Source organism: Cavia porcellus, unplaced genomic scaffold (assembly GCF_034190915.1).
Source record: "Cavia porcellus strain 051 isolate PalLab524CR breed Dunkin Hartley unplaced genomic scaffold, mCavPor4.1 scaffold_9, whole genome shotgun sequence".
Lineage (NCBI taxonomy): Eukaryota > Metazoa > Chordata > Mammalia > Rodentia > Caviidae > Cavia > Cavia porcellus.
The window spans coordinates 12,464,954-12,488,162 of record NW_026947492.1 but is presented as its reverse complement, the minus strand read 5'-3'; the positions used below and the strand labels follow the sequence as shown (position 1 = coordinate 12,488,162).

General features: G+C 38.6%; 1 protein-coding gene across 6 annotated transcripts in view; it reads right to left on the bottom strand.

Moving 5' to 3' along the window:
• Nucleotides 1-298: 298 nt before the first annotated feature.
• The window catches only part of Arhgef12 (Rho guanine nucleotide exchange factor 12), a 155,205-nt gene continuing 132,294 nt past the window's right edge, over nucleotides 299-23,209 (bottom strand). For 4 of the 6 annotated variants that reach the window (XM_063255933.1, XM_063255934.1, XM_063255938.1 and 1 more), the window contains 13 exons: nucleotides 22,681-22,781; nucleotides 15,658-15,735; nucleotides 14,321-14,396; nucleotides 13,688-13,855; nucleotides 12,255-12,323; nucleotides 11,554-11,641; nucleotides 11,032-11,118; nucleotides 10,815-10,888; nucleotides 10,302-10,535; nucleotides 7,226-7,696; nucleotides 6,166-6,482; nucleotides 4,853-4,922; nucleotides 299-4,218 (listed from right to left, as the gene is read on the bottom strand). In XM_063255933.1, coding sequence (XP_063112003.1) covers nucleotides 4,208-4,218; nucleotides 4,853-4,922; nucleotides 6,166-6,482; nucleotides 7,226-7,696; nucleotides 10,302-10,535; nucleotides 10,815-10,888; nucleotides 11,032-11,118; nucleotides 11,554-11,641; nucleotides 12,255-12,323; nucleotides 13,688-13,855; nucleotides 14,321-14,396; nucleotides 15,658-15,735; nucleotides 22,681-22,781 — 1,844 coding nt within the window. In that variant the 3' untranslated portion in view covers nucleotides 299-4,207. The remainder of the gene's footprint in view (nucleotides 4,219-4,852; nucleotides 4,923-6,165; nucleotides 6,483-7,225; nucleotides 7,697-10,301; nucleotides 10,536-10,814; nucleotides 10,889-11,031; nucleotides 11,119-11,553; nucleotides 11,642-12,254; nucleotides 12,324-13,687; nucleotides 13,856-14,320; nucleotides 14,397-15,657; nucleotides 15,736-22,680; nucleotides 22,782-23,209) is intronic. The other 2 variants (XM_063255935.1, XM_063255937.1) reach the window with 1 other exon arrangement.

The window sequence follows — 23,209 nt, the reverse complement described above, 5'->3', positions numbered from 1 at the left end:
ATACCAAAATCCAAGAGTGTACACTTTGCATGGCTGCACTGTAGGATATGTGATTTATAACTTAAAGAAACTATTTTTTAAAAACGGCAACAAAGTTGCCCTGCCTCTAGTAGAATCCTGGCTGCTAGCTCACTGAGGGAGGTCCGTGTATTATACAGCAAAGATACTCCAAGAAGTGGAAAGATGTTTGAGAGTCAGTGCAATTAAGATTACTTCTGAGCTACAAATTCCTTAACTCTTCTAAAATAATCTGTGTAAGACAATAAAAATGCATACAAATAAAAAGTCACATACTTGGTTCCTTTAAGCTTATTTAATATTTGAACTCTTATTTTTCTATTTTCCCAGGCCCCAGAAAACAGAAAGTTTTTTAGATGACCAATATTTTGTTCCAGAGACATACAGCCTTATTAGCTAATTCATAAAAGAGCTATTTTACAAAGGTATATTTGGATAATTAGAACAATAAAGTCTTTTAGGTATTTCAAAATGTGATCAGTAAAAATACATGATTATTAATAAAGTTTTTTTAAAGATAGTTCCAGATTTTTTTTAAAAGCAATTTCTGTTAAAGAGTACATGATTGTATGGTGAACAAGGAAATAAAATGTCCTAGTAGGAAGAGGCTTATTAAAAATAACCAACAGTGTGCACGTGACAGTTACCAGTTTTGAAGTACGTCTGCTTAGCAGTTGGCACCTGGAAATGGCAGGGAGGCTTCCTTCTAGGAGGTACACTTTTTCCCTACTAATTTATTACCAAAACCCTCAGTTTCAGTGGTGAAGGCATAGGGAGTAAGACAAAGGAATTCCTGAAGAAAGAATAATTCTGCAGATCATTCTGAAAAGGTGAGAATGTCAGAAAAGCATGACTTATAAAACAAAATGGGGCAAGGGGATTAGCCCATAGGAAGCTGCAGTAAGTTCCTGATAATTTTATATTTTGAGGTTTTCTGCACTAGTTTTCAGTGGTGTCTTCTATGAAAAGTAGGAAAGGAAACACTGACCAACACTCTAGTAGTTCTAAATGACATCACATAGCAACTTCACAGAAGACAGCTTCCAGTGTGAAATATGGACTCCCCAGGCAATGCATCAAACTTAAGATGTCAGAAAAGATATAAGTAAATGACAACTTGCAAGAGCCATAATTATTTTCTTTTGCTTCTAAATATTAGGAAAGAAAAGGACCTTCCCCTCTACTATCACAGGAGTTCCTTCTTCCCAAACATAGTAAGAAACAAATAAAGGGGACTTACTTTGTAATAGTCATTAGGAGTTGTTTTTTGGGGGAAAAAATCCAAAAATTTCATATAATATACCTCCCATGCAATTAATAAATAGTTACAATTTACGTTCTAAAAGCCAACATAACTCTAACAGTTCAAGTTAGCTGATTTCAAAGTATATAAAATATATGGTGAAGATGATAATCATAATTTTAAATTACAGCACTTTGGGGGCTTTGCTGATTACCTAAGTCTGTTCTCTGAAAGGGAAGGAGACACTCCAAATGTAATTTGGCACCAAACAGCAAAGGAGCCGGTGAGCCCACTAGAGCTCTGAGGGTCACTGCGGGTCACTCCCGTTGCTCACACTTGGCTTTCTGGCTTGGGGAAGGCTCTATTTTTCATCTTCTTGTACTCTTTGGCACAAGAGTAGATGACTCTAACTTCTAGTCATATAACTTAAACCACTTTGAAATAAGAACCAGTCTCATTCAAAGACAGGGAAAATATCTAACTCAATCGTCCTGTGACGGAGACAGGAGAATCTTGTGGATATGATTACAATGGCCAAAATGAAATGGAAAGAATGGAAGGCCAGGTTGAGAGGGAGAAAGGAAAAAAGCTAGAATAAGATAAAAGGAATGCTCAAAATGGTGTCTTTGTTTTCCTTTCTTTCCCAGAATTGTCTTGGGGCTTCATTTGAAAATCTAATTTATTTGGAAGTATTAGAGCTTGTATTTTTCAGTTAGCTGTTATAGTGCAAAGGAGAAAAACATGAAAAATAATCACAAAGAACAAGATAATGGCTGACTTGGAAGAGCAAACAAAACTTCAAGTTTTTTGAGTGGTAGGGAATTATGCAGTGACCTATAGTGTCTGGAGTTAAGAGGAAAGCTTTTTTACATTTATCTTTCTCCTGTCTATCTCCTGGTAGTTTAGTGTCAGATGGCTACAGGTATAACCCTTTTCCTTGGGAGCGACAGTATTTCCAGCAGCACAATATAACCATTTGGTTTCTACTTGACTCTCCTAAGAGATACAGAAAGTTCCAAATTCCAAGCTTCACTTATATATTAGCTTCTGCTTCTAAAATTTTAAATCCCATTCTAATTAAATTATACTTGGCCCATGACTAGAAATATAATTCCAATTGATAGATAAGGTACAAAGATAAAAGTTGATGTACCTAAAAACAGGTCAATTTTGAAGGACAGAAACAGGAATCTGGACACAAATAAATGAGCTTGTTAAGTTGTAGTGGTGTTTATAAAAGTTGGGAATCCTTACCCTTTATGGTGAGGGAAAAACTTCCCTTTTGGGGTAGGGTTGAGGGGACTGTCGGAAGAATAAAATTATATCCCGACTACCCACAGAATTCAGTGGGCACTATCGAAAGATGTAAGCAATGGATGAACTCCTTGTTTATTAACAGAATTTACAGATTAACAAATGACTTTGTTTTAGTTGGCAAAGTACTTCAATAATATTTACCCAATGCCCACAGAAAGTCAGACAGCTGATGTAATTAAAGGAGTTCTCAAGTTACGCTTCTGACACATCTGTCCTCTGTAGGTGCTGCCCATGCTGCTGTGCATCCCAGAGCAGGCAGTCACCAACACTGCGCCTGCAGTATCCAGTGTATATTCTGGTCTGCATTTCCTTAGGTCATTCCTTGGCCCAGTGTGAACAGAGCTGCAGTGGGAGTCGGAGGAAGTGCCATGGAGCTGGTGTAACCAGTTCTGCCTCCTCCATCACCTCTCTCCACACCACCACTGACTCTCCTTGTGACTCGAAGAGCCCTTTGGCACCATCAGTGCAAAAACTTAAGAGTCAAACCTCCAGGTACTATTATTTTACTGGCCTTATAATCAGCAGTACCCGTGGCTAGCGACAGCCATGGTTCAACTCAGTAGTGATTCAGTTTAGATTCCTTCCCAAACGCCTTACCCACCCACCCCGCCCTTCCTCAGCAACCCCACCAACCCCACCGCCACAGAAGCACTTCCATTTGTTTGTTCTTACTTCCTGCTCAATCTGCAGGGATGGTTTTACACAAGTGCCAAAGTCTAATGTATAGTTATAAAAATGAAATAATACCAAGAATAACAACTTTATAATCAAGAAAATAAAAAATTTCCTTTTTTCCCTCCCAAATCCCATCCCTCAATAGAAAAGACGATAGAAGAAAATACACCCATTTTCAAGTGCCTGCTATTTAGTATATTGAGGATTCTTGTTAATTGAGGGTGGATCCCAGCAAGAAAATTCCTGCCTCAGGGTGGGGGGCCCACATACTCTCGGTCAGCTGGGCAGCATTATCTTGAGTCCTCCGCACCTATGGGCTACAGAGCACACCATGCCTTTAATTAAAGTCACCCTCAGAAAAGCAGCGTTCTGGGCAGCAGAGGGCATGGCACAGACTTCAGTGAAGGTGAGATGTTTCTCCTCCTTTCCCTCCTCGCTTCCTCTTTTGTATCACTTCTCTACCAACTTTCTCATACCCCATCCTGACCTCTGCTTGAGGAGCAATTAATTGATCCTTGGGTGTACTAAATACAAAAGGCTAAGACTCTCACTACTTAAAATAAAACAAGGCAAATAAAAGTTAAAATGTGCTTTCAAATATGGAATGAGTCAAATAAATACATCTGATTTCTCTTTTTTTATGCCTAAGTACAATTTCATATACTACACCCAAAGCTCTATACATTTGGTTTTTGTTCTGAATCAAAATGACTTCCCAGCAGTGAGGCGAGGAGAGTGAGGGATGGCCACTCCCTCACTGACAGACCGGTGCCACTGCCAGACTGTGAAGAACTAGTCCCGCTCTGGCACCTTGGGACACGGTTAATCCCTGGTGGTTCTTAGGCAGGTCCTCTAGCACACTATCTCTGCGTCCACACTGCAGCCAGGATGTGGTTGATACAAGGCCGATGCTCAAAATCCAACAACCTGCAGTCACCTCCAGGACACTCGGCTCTAACTTTTATCTGAGAAGAATAAAAATATATGCAAACTGGGTTAAGAACAAATGAAAATGCAAAAAAAGACCAACAAACTACAAAATTCAAAAAAAAAAAGTATGAAATCTGCAGGCATAGTTAGGTGCTTGTTTCTGAATCAGAACAGTGCCACTGGAAAGTATCCCGGTTAATGACCTGAACTGTGGCAGTAAACACAGACACGCGCAGTCCAAGGGAGACACTGGCTTCATGGTCAGGACAGGTACTGAAGCAGAGCAGGAACCGAGGAGGACCAGTCCTCCTCACTAGGGAGTCACAGCAGCATCAGCACACCACACACTGAATTTACGATTTATCAGGTGTCCTGATGCTCATGCTTTTGGAAACTTGAAGAGCAAGAGAAAAGAGGGGCAGCACGGGAACTGACAACTGCAGTTCTTCTGAGAGAAAGAAGAGCAGAGTCAGCAGACAAGAGCTTTTGCTTGATATATGATGTTTAGAAACACAGAGTTTTTAAAGACAGAGAAGAAATGGAATTTCTTTTTAAAGAAATTCATTTTTCATTTTAAAGAATTTCATTTTAAAGAATAATAAATCAAATTATTCAGTGCACTGTTTTAGCAGGATGATTCTAGAGTCAGAGGCTCGCAGTTTCACATACCTGAGTGCTTGTCTGTGAGGGCTGATCCAGCCAGCCTTTGGCACAGAAGGGTGTAGCTTTCCTCCACCTTCTGCAAAATAAAACCCACAGGCTTTTCATTTGGACAGAATAAGAAAACAAAAAACTGTTCAAAGTAGGAGACAAGGCATTTTTATACTATAGGTACATGTACCCAAATTTCAACATTAACATTAACCATTAATAATTTTCTTAATGTATAGAGGAAAAATAAATTTCCTTTTCTTATCTCTTCTTGGAATAGCTTCAAATGCTCCCAAGAAAAAAAAAGTGTGTGTGTGTGTGTGTGTGTGTGTGTGTGTGTGGTGGCAGGAAAGGCAATTCCTCTACCCCAGGAGTCACCTAAATAGGGCCGGCCTCATGTCGCATGGCATGAACTACATGACCGCCAACCTGTACACAACGCCCTTCTGGCTACTTCATTTCATCAGCACAGGATGATACTACATATGGTCATATGAGAATCTATTATATGATGTTTAAAATATTAAGGGTGAACAATCTTTAGCTAAAAGATGAAAAACACACTTTTAAACCAGTCCCCAAAGCATTCCAACTAAATAATGTGATAAAAAAAAAAAATGTGAGCTCTAGCAGTGTCTACTGAAGGACAACTTTTAGTAGGGTCCTTTTCTTCAAAACTGCCACACAAGTCTTTTTTTAAACAGTGACATCTTCCATTACCAATTTATAAAACATTCCACTCAAGCCTAAGTTTTTGGACTGCAGGATCCTTTGAAGCCAATTTCTATCTGCCATGACACCTAGGAAACTATTAGCATTTCCTAATGAGTCACAGATTACTACTAGGTTATAGCAAGTCATAGCATTTCGCAGCCTAAATTGACAACTATACCAAGGTTCACTTGTTGTTTATGTCATCTGATGGCTGCCTGAGCATTTATAAAACCCTTTTTTTGCTCTTTGAGACAGGGTCTCTTTATGCAGTTCAGGTTGCTCTTGAACTATGCAGCCCAGGCTAGGCTGGAACTCAGAATTCTCCTGCCTCTGCCTCCCAAGTGCTGGGGTTATCAGTCATTTTTACATTCTTAAAGTTATAAACATACATAGATAATTACAGAGCTACAACTTCTTCTCTGCTTTATATGTCACAAGATAAACAGTGTGAATCTTAGCTTTTTATTTAAGTTTATTATGAATAATGATCAAAAAAACCTATTAAAAACCAAAATCTGGACAAGTCTACCAGTATCAGCATTTTAGTATTCCATAGTTTTGTTCTACTAAATTTGTTTCTTATGATTAAGTACTATGGATGTGCAAGTGTATGGTACCTTTAAGTGCTCAAGGTCAGCCTCTATCTTATGAATGTACTCCATGATCTGGCTTTGAGAATCTGCACAAGAGGAGGGAGTCTGGATCTCAAAACAGGAATCTTCCATAGCTCCCCAGCGTCGCTGGAGCAGGAATTCTGGGATGAATGGTGACCCTGCCCCATCAGAATGAGCGCTCTGAGGAGAATACTGTTCCTGGTAGGCAGAGTCCATGGAGGGGAGGCCTGCCACAGGCTGCAGGAGAAATGAGGAAGCAGCTTCCTCATCCGTGGAGCTCTCCTGCACTGTGTCATAGCCATCAAGGATCAAGCAATTTCCTATTGATGAAGACAGAATAAATAGGCTTATATGCTGATAACTGGAAAAGCTACTACAAGAAAGAAAATTCATTAATTCCAAAGTTTTAAGTCTATCAGAATTTTCTCACTTTAGGTTAAAGTTAAACTTGGTAAACTTTCATGGTAACTCCTAAATAATTTCACACTGGTTAGCATCTCAAAAGTTCAAAGCTGGAAATCTGAAAGCCCCTATATGATCTGCCACCACTCACTCCCCTACCAATTACCTTGCTTATGGCCCCTCCTGCTCTCTCCCACTCTGCTTTCTCCTGCCACAAAGAGCTTGCTCGTGACACGTGGTTGTCCTCTGCTCTCGCTGAGACATGCTCCCATGCTCCCAGGCATCCACAGGGATCTCTGCTCAGCAAAGGTCTACTTCCCTGAAATCCCTGACTGCCTTCATATCACTCTCTGCCCCTGGAGTCAACTTACTTTCTTGCTAATACTGACATTTGTTTGTTTTCTTATTATTACCCTAAGGATTGTTACGATTCTTGAGATTAGGGAATTTTTTGCATTTTATTAATTCTCTGTTTCCCAGACTCCAAGATGAGGCCTGGGATATAGCAGATCCAGTAACTTATTGTATGAAGGAATACATTAATACTATAGACACAGAGACATACACACAAACAGTGCTTAGATACTGAAACAATATTCACCCCAGAACACAGTACAGTTAACAATGACCGAAATAAAAATTTAAACATAATGAAACTTGCCTGAGATGTGTAAATTAACATCCTTCTCTTCCTTTTTAATTGCTCCATCACCTTCTGATGGATTATCATCGCTATGTGCTTCACGGGCATCAAAAAAGTGCTCTCCACTCTCATCCAGACCCCCTTCTGGTTCTGTGGTAGATACCTCTGGGGTCAGAATCATGTGGTCCATTACTAAAATGTTACTTGTCTGGCTATCTTGGGATGCCAGTACCACTGAATCCGGTGGAGCAGAAGATTCAGTTGAAGTTCGTGAACTGTTACAACCTGCACTGTCACCAGCTCCAGTTCTAAAGGGGACCTGTCCTTCGGCAGAATGACAGACCTTAGTATTTTCAGAGTTCTGGATCCCACTGTCGGCCTGAGCCTCTTGAGGGGCTGTCCTGTATCTGGAGAACTGCCGCCAGTCTTCCTGACTGCTCTTCTCAGTCAAACCCAGCTGCTGCACCAGTAACTGCTTCAACAAACCCACTAACAAGTCAGGGCAAGGAACAAAAGAAGAAAAAAAAAAAGAGCAAAAGGAGAAAGAAAAGCACATTCAGATTGCCAAGATTAGCTGAGTTGACAATCAACTTTAAACTACATATCTTTTGAGAATATAATAAAAATTTTAATCTTGTATCTTTTTCTTTTTCCAGTACTGGTAACTGAACCCAGACTGTCACACATGCTAGGCAAGCATTCTAGCACTGAACTACATCCCTAGTCCCAAATACTCATACAATCACTGATTTTGAAAAATGAAATGAAATCTTCTAGAAAACATTTAACATTAAACTAGAGCTGACAAGAGTTAAGCATGTTAAGTGGGTAAGTACTCCTCTGTTTAGAATCCCAAATCCCAACACCATGCCATATTTAATTTTCTGTGTAATTGAAATAGCAGTCTAAAGGGATGTAAGGATGCTAAAAGCTTATGTTAAGCTACACAAAAAAGCTAGTGTTTTCTAGAAGCAAACACTGTAGGTATTGGCATTTCCCCACATTTTGATTAGACATATAGAATACTTAATCATTTATAGTAACTCAAGAATCTCCTAAAATGGTGGAGAGAATAAAACTGCCTTGTAATAAAATTTAATTTCAGTGATTGGTAGTAATATACATACTCTCTGCCAGGGGTTTAGCTTAGCAGCATAAGTGCCTGCCTGGCAAACGCGAGGTCGTGAGTTCGATCCCCAGTATGAAAAAAAAAAAAAAACTTTTAAACAACAAATATATATATATATTCTCAAAAATGAGGAGATATTCACCAGTATTTTAACTCTTTTTTTTTTTTGTCTTTTTTTTTATCGGTACCGGGGATCGAACTCACGACCACACACAAGGCAGGCGCTTATGCCACTGAACTAAATCCCTAGCCCCATTCACCAGTATTTTAAAAAATAACTACCTTACTGGTGGCACAGCTTCTTTAGCTTGTTGAAAATAAGAACCAGTTAAACTTCAAATGAGCTAAATTCATGCTGAGGTCACTTACCCAGTGACACTGCTCTAGGATAACACAGTCAAACCATCAGAAATCACTAAGTCTATTAATTCAAGAAAATCTAGAAAAGATAGATTTTTAAACAACCAACTCCTTAATATCATCTCAGGCTTAATTTGTAACTTACATTTCTTTAGGTAAACAGTTTCTACATAGGTCTGAGTGTCTGATCCTCTGTCTTTCTGTTCTACATTCACTTAAAGAGAGATGCCATGAATCTTTATGGATTTGGCACTCAAATTTCTCTTTCTAATCTTGTCAGTCCTAAAATTCCAACTTTCTGCTACTCACTTCCTCTTGCATGGGTTGTCCTTCATTATCTTAATCTTGACATGTTTTAAAATGGAAAGTAAGCTGAGACTTTAGCTCAGCAGCATAAGCACCTGCAAGTGAGAGGTCATAAAAGTTCGATCCCTGGTACCAAAACAAAAACAAACAAAAGGTAGGGGAGGCAGCAGTGGTCCATTCTGACTCTTATTTCCAACAAGAATACTGAAATTATCTCTAGATATTCCTTTTCCTTTGCCCTCATGTCCAGATAAGTCAACTGTTCTAAATATGTGATGACTCTTTTTTTGATTGCAAAATCATCCTAGTCTAAACCCTTGCAATACTGAACCCAGACCACTATGATAACGCACTAAGTGCAGGCCTCTTTCCATTAAAATCCTTATTCAGCCCTCAGCTAGAATAATCTTTTTTCATTAGTCATGCCCTAGCTTTAAAACCTCTAGTGGATTTCTATAGCTGGAGCAAATGTTTTCAGACTTTTCCCTACTTCATTACACCTAAAGATATGCTGCTCCCATGTTTGCTAGTGATTCTGAACTAGGCTACAGGGAAGGAGGGAGCTAACAGAGAGTCTGTGTGCAAACTGAGCTCTGGCAGAAATATTATGATGTCCAAAAGAGAATTAGAGGACACACGTAGTTCTGAAAAGGCTCTTAACACTGACATGTACTCCAGAGCCCACCGTCTCGCATTTAAAGCTCGCCACCGCGGGGCTGAGTGTATCTTCTATCTTCCCAGCTTTCCACACTGTTTTCACTCACAGCGTCCACCACAGCCTCACTGCTCTCTGAACAGTACCCTTTATCTCACTGTCTCTGTTTTTGGTCCTATCATTATTCTTGCCTGAATGACTTCTGTTCTTCTACAAATCTGTTTGAATCTTACCCTTCCTTCAAGAGAATAATCGTATCTCCCTGGTTCTCAATGTCTCCTTCCTCGGATCACCCCAATCCATAACACTGTCTCAAAGGTGGGGTGGGACGGGTAGGAGTTTCTAGCATCTTCCTCACTAGAATATAAATTTCTTGAAGGGAAAATTGTAGCACAAACTTCTTTAGAATTCTCCTAAATGACACTTCAGTGTATTACACAACTCGTGGACTTATTAAGTATCTGCAGTGCCAGAGGTGGTGGTGATGCCTATCATCCCAGCACCTGGGAGGCTGAGGCAAGACGAACACCGTGAGTATGAGCTAGCTGTTTTACACAGTGAGTTCAAGGACAGCCTGAGCAACTACATGGTGAGATCTTGTCTCAAAAAAAAAAAAAAAGTAATGAGTTAGAGATAAAACTTACGATTCCTTAGTGCATCCAAAGCCCAGCGTTCTTCTGAGACAGGTAAGTGTGGGTCTGGGATTGCGATCTGATAGTTTTCTCCACCCTCCTTTAGCGTCCCATCTGCGTGCTGCTCCTTTGCAAACTGTCTCTCAGCCACAAAGAGATCGACGGCCTCTGATTTTTCAGAAGTACTCAGTGAATGAGTCTGAGGTTTTGATGATATTAAAGGAGAGTCTAATCCCAAATCTCTGTCTATTCAGTGGAATGGAAAAGGCAGAGTATATCTTAACAAAACTTTAAGCTTTTACAATGAACATTCAAGAAATACTTAAAAATAATAACCACCTAAGCTATGGTGATCTTCTGCTGTGAAGTAAAACATATGACACTAAGGGTAGTGTTATACTGACACACAGCAGGCTCCAAAACGGTTTCTTAAATAGTACAGCTGATGCTAGAACCTGTAGAAACCAAAAGTTTCAAAGTTTCTTTGCATTTAAGTAGATAGAAAACTTATTTTTGATACTTAACCTGGACTCTGTAGATTAGTGACTGAAATGCCATGATGTTCCACTTTTGGAGATTCTTCTTCGTCATTGTCTCCTCTGTAGAAGAAAAAGATCTTTGAGCTTCATGACATGTCCAAACTTTGTTACAACCCAACAGAAGAATAATCAATTTCTTTTCTGACAAAAACCACAAAATTCTATAATACAACAGTCCTGTTATGACACAAAGTAACACTCACTCGCAAGGTGGTGACTGTAACGGAATCACTGGCTTTGTGGACTGCTCCTTCACTGATGTAGCCATTCGACAGATTAGGTCTTGCCAGCTTCAGGAAGTTTGAAAGGGAACCCAAATTATAAAACAAAGAAAAAAAAAAGAAATACTCTTTAAATACACTGAGAAAGCAAAAACCAAAAACAATCCCCCCAAAACACAAAACAGAAAACAATTCTGCCTGAATTGGTGACATAAGACTAGGCAGAGATTGTAAAGTGATAAAGAAAAATATAACAACATTACAGATATACTGCTCATTTAAAAAATTCACTTGAAACTTTTGAGAATTTTCTCTGTAGAAAATTTCTTTTTTAATCTAAAAGGGCAAAAGTCTGTAGGGGACTATCTCTAAAAGGATAGAGAAGAAGGTACCTGGTGACTATATTGTTTGTGATTTTCAAAGTCTTATAAAAGAAAGTTAAATTTGTGTAATATTACACGAGATGATAAAACTATTAATGACAGCAAGGTAGGTAATACATACACAGTCTTTTCAGAAACTGTCTGTGCCACCAGTTCATAAATTTGGGCCCCATTATCCGACATGGAGATGACAAATAAAGCTTTGTTATCTGAAGAAAAAAAATACAAAGTTTATCTTATCACTCTGATATACAGAGTTCATGTGTGTTACTTCTAGGGTACTGTTAATATTCCTCATCTAAGGGGCTGGGGATTTAGCTCAGCGGCATAAACACCTGCCTTGCAAGCAGGCAGTCGTGAGTTCGATCCCCGGTACCGATAAAAAGGAAAAAGACGAAAAAAAAAAAAAAAAAAAAAATCCTCATCTAAATTCAGATAAAATTTGCATATGTTTACTTCCTAAAAATTCATGAAGCTGTATACTGAAATGTTGCATCATGTTATACTATATATGGTATATTTCAATAAAATGAAGATTGTAAAAAGTAATACTATTTCACTGTAGATCAGAAGCAACAGGTCAAAGTCCAAGATACTTGGGGTGGCAGTCAACTTGTAATACCAGCTGAACTGAATCAGCGTGGTACTGAGCGTGGATGGCCCATCTGAAGGATTGTTGCAAACATTAAAGGAGAACTGGGGAAGAAGTGTTGCTGTTTGATGCTGTCGGTGCTCCTGTTGCCTCTTGCTCTCCTGAGAAACTTGTCAAGATTGTTTCCTGGTATGAACTTAGGTGTTCTTATTGTCAGAGAAGCTCAGGACCTTGTTGTTGCTGAGATTGGCTGTGGTTCACTTCAGGAGAGCTCTGATCTTTACGAGGCTTCCTGATTCCTGAAGGGAAGATGGTGTACTGCTCAATCTCCAGGAGAAGCTTATCACACTGTCTTCCTGATATGAACTCATCTGTCCTTATCGTTGAAGGAGCTTGAGACCTCAGTGTTGTTGAGGATGGCTGTGATGGTTTTCAGGGGAGCTCTGGTTCTTACTTTGAGCATTATTTCCGAGTTCCATTGCACAACTCTCAGCCTGCCGGCACAGGACCCTTTCTCCCGCTGGCACACATTTTCTAACTTCTACCACTGACATTGGGGCCTTCCCAGCACAGACCCATGAAAAAGACTTGCCTGAGTCACTGTTATGGGCTGTAGGCCTCTAGCTGGACTTCTGGGAGGCATTGTCATTGGCACTGGGTCTTCAGCTGAACTCATGCAGGTTACTGCCATGGGCTCCAGACCCTCAGCTGGATTCTCTAGGTCTTTAGTGTATGGACAGATTTCCTGCACTTTTCATGTTTGAATCTTTGGGTGACTATTATAAAATAAATACGTAAATTATGTGTCCTTGTTCTCCTTGTAATCCTTGACTACAACAACATTGAACTGGGTATTATTATTCCTTTGTATCTCTTTTGAACTAACTTCTGCTAAACTGTTAGTTAACTTTTTTTTTTTCTTTTTTTTTTAGTGGTACCAGGGATTGAACTTACGAACTCACACTTGCCAGGCAGGTGCTTAAGCCACTGAGCAAAATTTTGGCCCCTGCAAAAACTCTCAAATGCAGAAAATGACTCAGAAGTGTGGGTGTGGTAGCACACACCTGTAAACCCAGCACTCGGGGAGGCTGAGGTAGGAGGATCATTGCAAATTTAAGGTCATCCTGGGCTACAAGGTAAGCTCAAGACCAGCCTAAACTACATAGTGAGAACCTGTTTTGAAAACAGCCCCACCCCTACCAAAAAAAAAGAAAAGAAAATGACTCAGAGAATTGAAGCATCTTAAATATTGTGGAGGTATAAATTCTTAATCTATTTTAAAAAATGTTTTATTTCCTTTTGCTTTTCATTTTAAAGAAAGGGTCTCACTATATAGTATAGTTACCTGGAACTTGCTACATAGCTGTAGTGGCCTCTTATCCCAGTCTCTCAAGTGCTGGGATTATAGGCATATGCCACCACACTTAGCTCAATTCAGTTTTAATAAATTTCACGTCGGGGGCCAGGGATTTAGTTCAGTGGCATAAATGCCTGCCGTACCAAAAAATTCCCCCCAAAAAACAAAGAAAATAAACTTCACATAATTTGCCTAAGTATAAAAAGAAACAAAAGTCTACCAGTTGTGCTACATAAGCAACACTGAGTACCTGACAGAGCTACACGCTGCGTCTGAAGGTTAGCACCCTCCAGTAAACATACTTGCCTGTTGCCACTTGTCGAACCAACACTGTATTCAGTTTAATGACAGGACTGAATGTGTGTTTGCTGTCAGCTGTAGATGCCAGAATCTTACTATGGCACCTTAACACCAGTTTATCATCTTGCTTTTGTAACAATACCAGAATATCTTCCAGCAATAACGTATACAGATCTAGAAATAAAAATACAGAAAAGGTGGGAAGTACAGAAATTGAAATGTATTTTTTTAACAATTTGATGGAGCAATTTTACATCTTTAAATCTAATAATTTAAAAACTGATTTCATTTATTTTTATTGTCAGTTTGTGACCAATAAGAATTAAAAACAATAGTCCCTCACCAAAGATAGTTGAGAGTTACTGGCTTAAAGAAAATTTACTACAATGACTCACAGAAACAGGAGTGATTAATGACAAAGTTTTCTGCTAAATTCCTAAATAAATATTTAATACTTTAGATAAAGCAAAATAACAGAAGCAGATTTTCTATAATTATCTAAATAGATCAAAGTAGCACTGCTAACTACAGTACTGCAAATTGTGAATGGGTTTTTCTTTTCTGTCTGGCAAAAAGGAATTTTCCTATTCTTTCCCTTTTTCCACTCTCCCCAAAATCTGACAAACAAATCAGACTTACCAATAGTCTTGTCTCTATTCACCTTCCAAACCAATGGCCCTTCATGAATCATCTTCCTTTTTGTTAAATCTAAATTCTGCCAAAGAGTATTGCACTCAGTGAGATGATTTGCAAGCACTCAGTAAGATGATTTTCCATAAAATTTGATCTCTTTTCAAAACATTCTTAATATAAAATACCACTTACATTCAACTATTATTGCAATCTGTTTTGAAAGTAGAATAAAGTAACCTGCAAAAAATCTTTTAAAAAAGAAAAAGCATCTTGCAGAAAAACATTCCAGAGTACCATCTTCCAAATCTCACTCGAAATAGATGATAATAGCTTGTGAAAATGAAGCTACAAACCCTCAGCCACTACATTCCCAACCCATGCCTTAGATCAGGAAGATGCACCATGTGGCTTTATCTATAAGAGGCTTCTGCATCTTGTAGTTCTAATTCTAAAGGAAGTTGTAAAGAACAGCATTCAACATAAAAAGTTCAATGCTTACTCTTCATGCCAATAAATTATTTGTAAGAAAATCTTTTTCTTTTTAGCATAAGTAGCACTAGGAAAACCTCAGTCTTTGGAAATTAACAGGATACATTCCTAATGTTCTCTCCCCTCCCCATATCTGGGGATTGAACTCAGTCAGCACCTTGACCTTGAGCTACATCCCCTGCACATTTTTATTGTTTGAGACAAAGTCTGGCTAAGTCATTAAGTTGTCCAGGCCAGACCCAAAATTTTGATCTCCCTGTGACAGTGCTAATGATATAGGCAGGCACCACGAGCAGCTGTTTAGCACTTAGCATGCTTTTTTTAAAATAAAATGTTACTCAGGAGATAGAAATTTATTTTAAAAAGACACCAAATCTGCCAGAACAACTACCTAGAAAAATGGTGTAAGAAACTTAAAATGCTAAAAAGTTTATGATACAAAGCCCAAGTACAAGAAGTGGAATTAGTAAATATTTTACTATCATTCTTGTAACAATTTCAACTTTTTATGATTCTCAAGAACTTCAGGGAAAAAGAATTTCTTTATTTGTGATATAGAAAGTGCTGGTAGTAAACAGCAACAGGACACAGTAAAATTAAATTTACTAATGACCAGTGTTTGTTAGTTTCCTGACAGATACTGTCATGTAATGTTAGCTTCTCACAAAATATTATTCTAACAAGACAAAAGTAACCATCATACAGGTAAGACATATAAAGTCAGAATAAAATCATAAATATAAACAATATGATATAGAACTCCTTCAGATGATGGATATTCCCACTGAGATATTAATAATCTGCAATCGTTAGTATATTTTACTTTTTAAAATGATGACTAGACCTTCTCTTACCCTGAGCTCCTCGACATTTGGATACTCTGACAACTTCAGATTGGAGGTATCAAGGCGGCGCTGATAATCTTCTAAGCGCTGAAAAGCAGGTAAGATGGAGTCGTGGTTATTGCTTTGCCCATGAAAATCTGTTTCTGAATCACGGACATTTTTAAATCTGCATTTTACTGAGTTTGCTGAGATATCCAGCTTGACTAATAACACACTTTCTTAAATATCACCTCTTTGGTTATGGTGATATTACCTTCTAGTTTTTTCTTTTTTGTGGTCCCTTCTCAATCCTCTTTTCAAATTCTGGCTCCAAACTGCTTATATTCACTTTCTAAATATGTATATCAGTTACAGAGTACAACATTCAGGAGGTAATATAAAGCATGCAATAAAAAGTCTCCTTCCAATTTTCCACAATCTTCTCTAAAGGAATCACTAAGATTCATTTCTTATGTAAACAGAATGTATCCATATTCGAGTACACTGATCTCTAGTGTGCTGAAAAGTGTTGAAAAGGGGGATTGTAAAATGGCGGCAAGCTAGGTGATCGAGCGAAGAATCTCTCCAGAGAATTCAAACTCAAAGATAAAAAAAGACAGCATGGAGAGGACCAGACAAATCAATAGCGATTCTTATTAACCAAGACAGTACAACTGGAGGATTTAAAGTCGTGCTGAGACTGGAGGCTACAAATCCCGCGCCCTTGAATCAACAAACAGACTCATGGACCCAGCACGAAAAGCTGAGTTGCTTTTGGAGACCGCAGGAAACTGAGACCCAGATCGAGACTCCAAGTAGCAGCCAGTTCGAGACTCCAAGTAGCACCAGAGCGGATGTACAAAGCTCTGGCGATTCAAATCTAAACGGTGCACAGAAATCTGACCGGTCAGCGCTGAGCCGCGAGTGGGGGAAAAGTGGACAGCTTGGTGTGCGGCGGTCCTGGAACAAGGACTTGCACCGGACCCTGGTGAGTACAGAAAACCCCGGCCGCTGCTGGGTTTGACCAGAGAACAGCTGGCCCGCCACCAAGGGGAAATCAATAACACAGAATCTGGTGCAGACATATTAGCCTGGCGGCAGATATCGCAGCTTAGTGACACCACCAGGTCGCCCTGTAGGGAGGGCTGGTGGAAGACATCTTAAGTCCTGGCAGAGCCTGATTACTTGTTGGCTTCAGCTCCACACAGAGAACTTAGTGAGAGCCATCTTTGTTTTGGGCAGATCTGCTTTTCTGGTGCACCTATCACAGAGAGGTTTAGAAGAGAACGGCTGGGACCTGGGCAGAATCCTGTGCCATTACCCAGCTGCTTCTGATTCAAAGAGAACTGGCAGGAGCTACTGGGGCTAAACCAAGCCTCTGCTTGGGGCCCAATAAGCAGATACAAAATAGTCACAACTCAGTGACAACCAGAAAGTACAGCCTAATTTATGAACTAACTGACACAGAGGCTAGAGACTAGACTGTACCGCCCCTACATCCCAGCCTTCCCCAGATAACAGCAAATTGGGGAGGACAGCAAAAACTCAAGCCAGCACGCTTCTGAAAGGCCCTAAGCAATTCGGAGAGGGCCAGAGAACTCCAGGACAGTCTGAAAGAAACCAGAAACATGACAAGAGATAAAAATAAAAAAAAACCTCCAGCTGTTCAACAGGAGAAATTAAACCCAAGAGAACTAAACACTGAAGAGAACAAGCACAGTAACCATCCTCTACTCGACACAGCATCAGCCGAAATTAAAAAGTACTTACATGATCTCATAGAGGAATTCAAAGATGTACTCCTGATCCAAGTGAGGCAAGATATAAAGAGATTAATTAAAGAAATGACAAGCCCTGCCCAAGAGAACACAGATGGAAGAACTGAGGAAATCAGAAAAGAAAGAGAAGCATCTGAAGAAGAATTTAAGCATAATTTAGAATACATGAAACAGATCCAAAGAGAATATCAGGAAACTCAGAACTCCATTGAATATTGGCAAAATGCCTTGACAGAAACTAAAGACAACCTTCTGAAACTTGAAGAGAGATTTAGGGCTTATGAACGTGAAAGAAAAAGCCTCTTAAAAATAACAAGGAACCAGAAAGAAGCAATTCTAAAACTGGAAGATGATAAAAAGATACATAACCTAAGGATAAAGAATGTGAGTGAGGAAGCAGGAACATCCAAAAATGAAATACAAAAAATATTCACAGAGATATTAAAGCAAAATTTCCCACGTATAGCAAAAAGAAATGATATCCAGATAAAAGAAGCATACAGAACGCCAGCTACCTACAACCAAAACAGATCTACGCCTAGGCATATAATAATCGAGATCCCAGAAATCCACCAAAAAAACAATATTAAAAGCAGCCAGAGAAAGGATGCAGGTTACCTATAATGGGAAATCTATCAAAATAACAGCAGACTTATCATCACAAACTCTTAAGTCAAGAAGGGAGTGGGGAGAAATATTCCAAGTCCTGAAGGAAAAAAATATGCAACCTAAGTTCATATATCCGTCAAAACTCTCTCTAAAAATTAATGAAGAAATAAGATACTTTCAAGACAAGGAGGAACTGTGGGAGTTCGTGGCCACCAATCCAACCCTACAGAGAGCGCTGAAGGACATTACAGAGAAAGAGAGGAAGAGATATCAGGATTACAGCTACAGTGGCAGAGAAGCCTCAGTGAACGGTGCAGACCATGGAATGAGGGAATAAGGTGGACAAATTATAGCAGAAAAGTGGAGTAGCAGACATGAGGCAGAGACGGTAAGCTAGTCTTTGGTAGAGACAGCTCTGAAACTATATTTAAAAAAAAAAAGCAGAGGTCATTGCTAATGGTGTATAACGATTTAAAAGACACAGTAGTTCTAGTGACATATTTAGATTGAATTAAATTTGTTCTGGTCTGTCCACTCATATCAGATTTGAGGACACAGACCTCTAGAACCAAAAATAGCAGGTTATACCTCGGCAACTATCCTTACTTTCCTATTGACTTAGGCTGAAATTCTGTATTACTTACATTGTCTTACTATGACTGATCTTAATTGTATCTGAAACATAAGACTATTGGTTGGCCTTGACTGATCCTATTAGAAATCGGTATGCGTGTTAGAATCAACCCTAAAAGTAGAGGAAACTACTCTGAGCATGACAAGATGTAAAGGATATCCATACTGGTATGAATCAGTAACAGCTCTCAAATACTACAATGCAGTCAAAGATAAGTTTTTATAAAAATAGGTGATAGTATGTTTAACTATAATAAGCCAGTGTTGTCGACAAATCTATTGAAAATAACAAGAGAAAACATAGTAGCTACGGAAGATCATTTATATTATAGTTTTATAAGTCCTATCCATTGCATGATTATCTAGGAAATTGTTTCGTTATCTTGTTATGACTTGGTTTTCCCTATAATACAGAGAGGATAGGAACAAATACTCTGAGGAAGAAACATGAAAAACCCGAGGCTTATTTTGTAGCATTATAATATAAATTCTAGCAATCTATTGCTTGCTGATTAAAATGACTCTGGACTGGTTTCTTCAGCTCAACTTCAGCATATGCAGAGATGGGGACGGCTATCACAAAGAGAATGAGAGATGCGATGGTAGTTGGTATTGTCTTCCCTAATTTGGAACTTGAGGACCTAAAAAGACTCCATCATCCTGTAATGATTTGATTAGTTCTATAATATGCAATAAGTATAGAAAGTGGGTGAAGTTAGGGACAACTATTTGTAAGAAGCTAGATAGATAAGGTAGATCTCCAGTGGACTTGCTTTGAAATCTGTATTTCTTTAAATTGTTTTTTTATTTTTTTTAAATGTTCTGTTCTGTTTTGATATGGTTAACCTTATCCTCTTAGAGATGTAAAACAAATAGGTGTGACTGATAATCATATTACAGAGCTTTTGTTCGGCCATAGAGCAGAATGGTTTGTAGGGTCATTTTTTTTTTGAATGTCATTCTATATACTTTAATTCTATAACCTGAACAGCCATTTCGAAGATGACAATTTGTAACTTATCAACTGGCAATTTCTTACCCTTTGTTTGTCTGTAATTTAGAATTATTTCTACCCTTTTTTTTTAATTTCCATGTATTTTTTTTCGTTTCCTTTTCTTTAAATAAAAATTTAAAAAAAAAAAAAAAAAAAAGTGTTGAAAAGGATACATGAATCCTTTTCAAACAACCTGAGGTAGCATTATGGGTTTCTATGGTATTCTTACATCCATTCCTCATCCAAATGGTAGATTAATAAATCCACATAAATCTTTCTGTGTGTGTGTGTGTGTGTGTGTGTGTATGAAAGGGGGGGAGAGAGAGAGAGAGAGAGAGAGAGAGAGAGAGAGAGAGAGAGAGAGAGAGAGAGAGACTGTTCCACATTAGGACATTTATAGACATGTCTAATTGTTTTTTAATAGTTATATAGTACTTAACATCTTAGTGACAGACAAATCAGTTAATTTCAAACTTCTCCAATAACAAACTCTACTAAGATGTCCTGTATACTTGTACAGATATAACTGTAGAATAAATTTCTAGAAGAACTGTTAAAGGCTTCAAAAACCATAAACATTTCTAAATACACAGAGAAGTTTGAATGTGTGTAATGAATACCCATCAGATACATCTATCACACACACATTGATATATTTAATTACATATCTATCCATCTATTCATCCTTCTACCTACCCAAACATCTTATTTTTTGTATACATTTTAAAAATAAATCACAGACCTAAGTACATTCTAACACTAAGTACTGCAGCATGTATATCATTAACAAGAGATCAATATCTGTTTATAGTTTTTTAAAGGTCAAAATCATGACTGGCCAGGCATATAACTCAGTGGCACAATGCCTGCCTAGCAAGTACAAGGTCCTGAGTTCAATTCCTGGTATCGAAAAAAAAAAAGAAAAGGTCAAAGTTACACACTGTGAAACGTATATTTTTAAAGTCTTTGTACAAATCTGGACATACGCATACATCTTGATAACTCAAACTCCTATCAAGATATGAAAATTACCAGAACATCCCAGAATATGTTCTTGTACTTCTTCCCAGTTAATCTCTATTCCCCCATCTTTACAGACAACCATTTTTCTAAGATTTTCCGCTACAGATGAGTTCAGCCTCTTGGAAGTTTACATAAGTAGAAGTATATGTTATTATTTTATGCCTGGTTTCTTTCACTCAGTGTATTAGTGAGAACCATTTCCTTTTATCACAAGTAGCATTCTATTTTATGATGATACCACAGTTGGTTTATCCACTTTCTTGCTGATAAATTGTTGGGCTGTGTCTAGCTTTTGGCTATTTTGAATAAAGCTGCCATAAACACTCTTGTATACATCTGTTTGTGGAAATAAATCTTCATTTATTCTAAGTAAAATCACTACAAATGGAATTGCTGGATCAAAAAGTAGAAGTAGGCCAGGGGTTTAGCTCAGTGATGTAAGTACCCGCTTGGTAAACGCAAGGTTGTGAGTTCAATCCCTGGTATCAAAAAAAAAAAGGAGAAGAGTGGCAAGTACATTTTCATTTAAACATTGCCAAATTTCCCTCTTGGATTTTATCGATACTCTAAACAATACATGTGAAAGTAACTATTTTTCTACAGTTTCCCTAACAGAGTCATTACATATTCAGTTCCTAAAACACGACACCCATTGTCCATGGGTTCAATATACCACTTATGTTCATAGGTTCGCAACCTTCTTTTTGTTGTTGCTGCTTTTGTTTGTTTTTGGTTTTGTTTTTTTGAGACAGGGTCTCGATATGCAGTTCAGGCTGATCATGAGCTCACAGTGATCCTCTTGCCTCAGCCTCCCAAGCGCTGGGAGAACAGGCATGGGCCCTTGGCCCAGTCACAATATTAAACTTCTGTCTTCAGACTAGTTCTCTTGAGGGTGGACCCATGCAGCTAACCGCTTCCTGCACATCTCCACCTGAAATCCCTAGCCAAACTCATCGTCTTCCCCCCAAGTCTGAAAGTCCATCCACATATGCAACCAGAAAGCTGGGGATTCATCTTGACACCACTTCCACTCAAAGCCTTCTCTGAGCCAAACACCAAGTCCTGCCAGTCTTACCCCCGGAATACTTCTCCAGGTTCTGCCATTCTCTAGTTGTACTGCCAACAGATTCATGACTAGGTTCTCCCATCCACTATCTTCACCTTTTAATCCACTCTCCAAAGAACAGTGTGAGTGCTACGGTGGAGCTGTGAACACCTTCAATGTCTATACTGAATTCCTACTGCTTTTAGAATAAAAATCAAGTCTTTAACATGGTGAAAAGGGCCTTGTATAATTTGGTTCTAATCTTAACTTACCTCTTTTTATGACACTGACACTTACTAAGCACATTCTACACTCATTTATATTTCAATTCCTCAAACAGGTCGTGCTTCTTTTGCATGACAGGACTTTTGTATGCAGTGGATCTTCTACCTCTGTGTTACTCACTTCCACACAGTTTAGGTTCAATTCTACTCACCCTTTAGAGCAGGCCTAAAATGTCAATTCTTGAAGGAAGTTTTTCTGATGACCACTACTTAACATCCCCAAACTCAACTAGGCCACCCAGTTAGATACTCACAGTATCCTGGAATTCTCTTTGATAGCAGTTATCGCAGCTGATGAGAAACACCTGCACTACAATTTGTTAAATGCCTTTCTATCCTACCAGAAAACAAGCTCAACATGGACAGTGAGTGGGCTCATTTTCACAACCACTCTAAATAGAACAGCATATGTTCTACAACTATCTGTTGAATGCACACAGTAATAAAAGCATAAACAAGCACCTAAAGATACTCAACACAAATACGCTCTGATATTCTATCACAAATGTATCTAGACTCAAATGTATCTGGCAAGTACATTTTCATTTAAACATTGCCAAATTTCTACATGAATAGCTAACAAATGTCCTGCCCATCAGTTATGTAATGACAACTTTAATTATTATTTCAGGTTCCAGATATTACTAACTTAATATTCTCATACCGCCCTGTACCTTCGTGGCTTACCTGCTTGTTTTCTGCCTCCTTGACAGCCTGATTGACATAGTTTAATATCTGACGACAGTGATCTGCCGCTTTCTTCACCTTTTCCCTTTCTGTTGGCCAGTCTAAACAAGGGAAATAAGCCCAAAACGTGAAATAAGAAAATCAGAAAAATACGCATAGGAAATTTCATTTTACTTCGACAGTTGTAAGTACATACTAAGACTCTAAATATTTTCCTATCAGTTAAAACCTATACCAGGGTCTTAACTCAGGAAGTCTCTGGACAGGTAAGACTTTGATGACTCCTATTTCCCCCCAAATGAGACCTAACTAGAGATAAAAACACCAACTCCACTCAGCCTCCCCTTGCCTCACTTGCCATTCCAGATAACTACTGTGCAGCACAACATCGATGCATCATCTTCGTCATGACATCGGCCATCACCTCAGTAATGAACAGCTTTTAATTATAGCTGAAGTTTATATTCCAGTTAGGTTTTACTTTTGGGAAAATACAGTAGTACTTTAAAACAATAGTTCTCATTTTTAA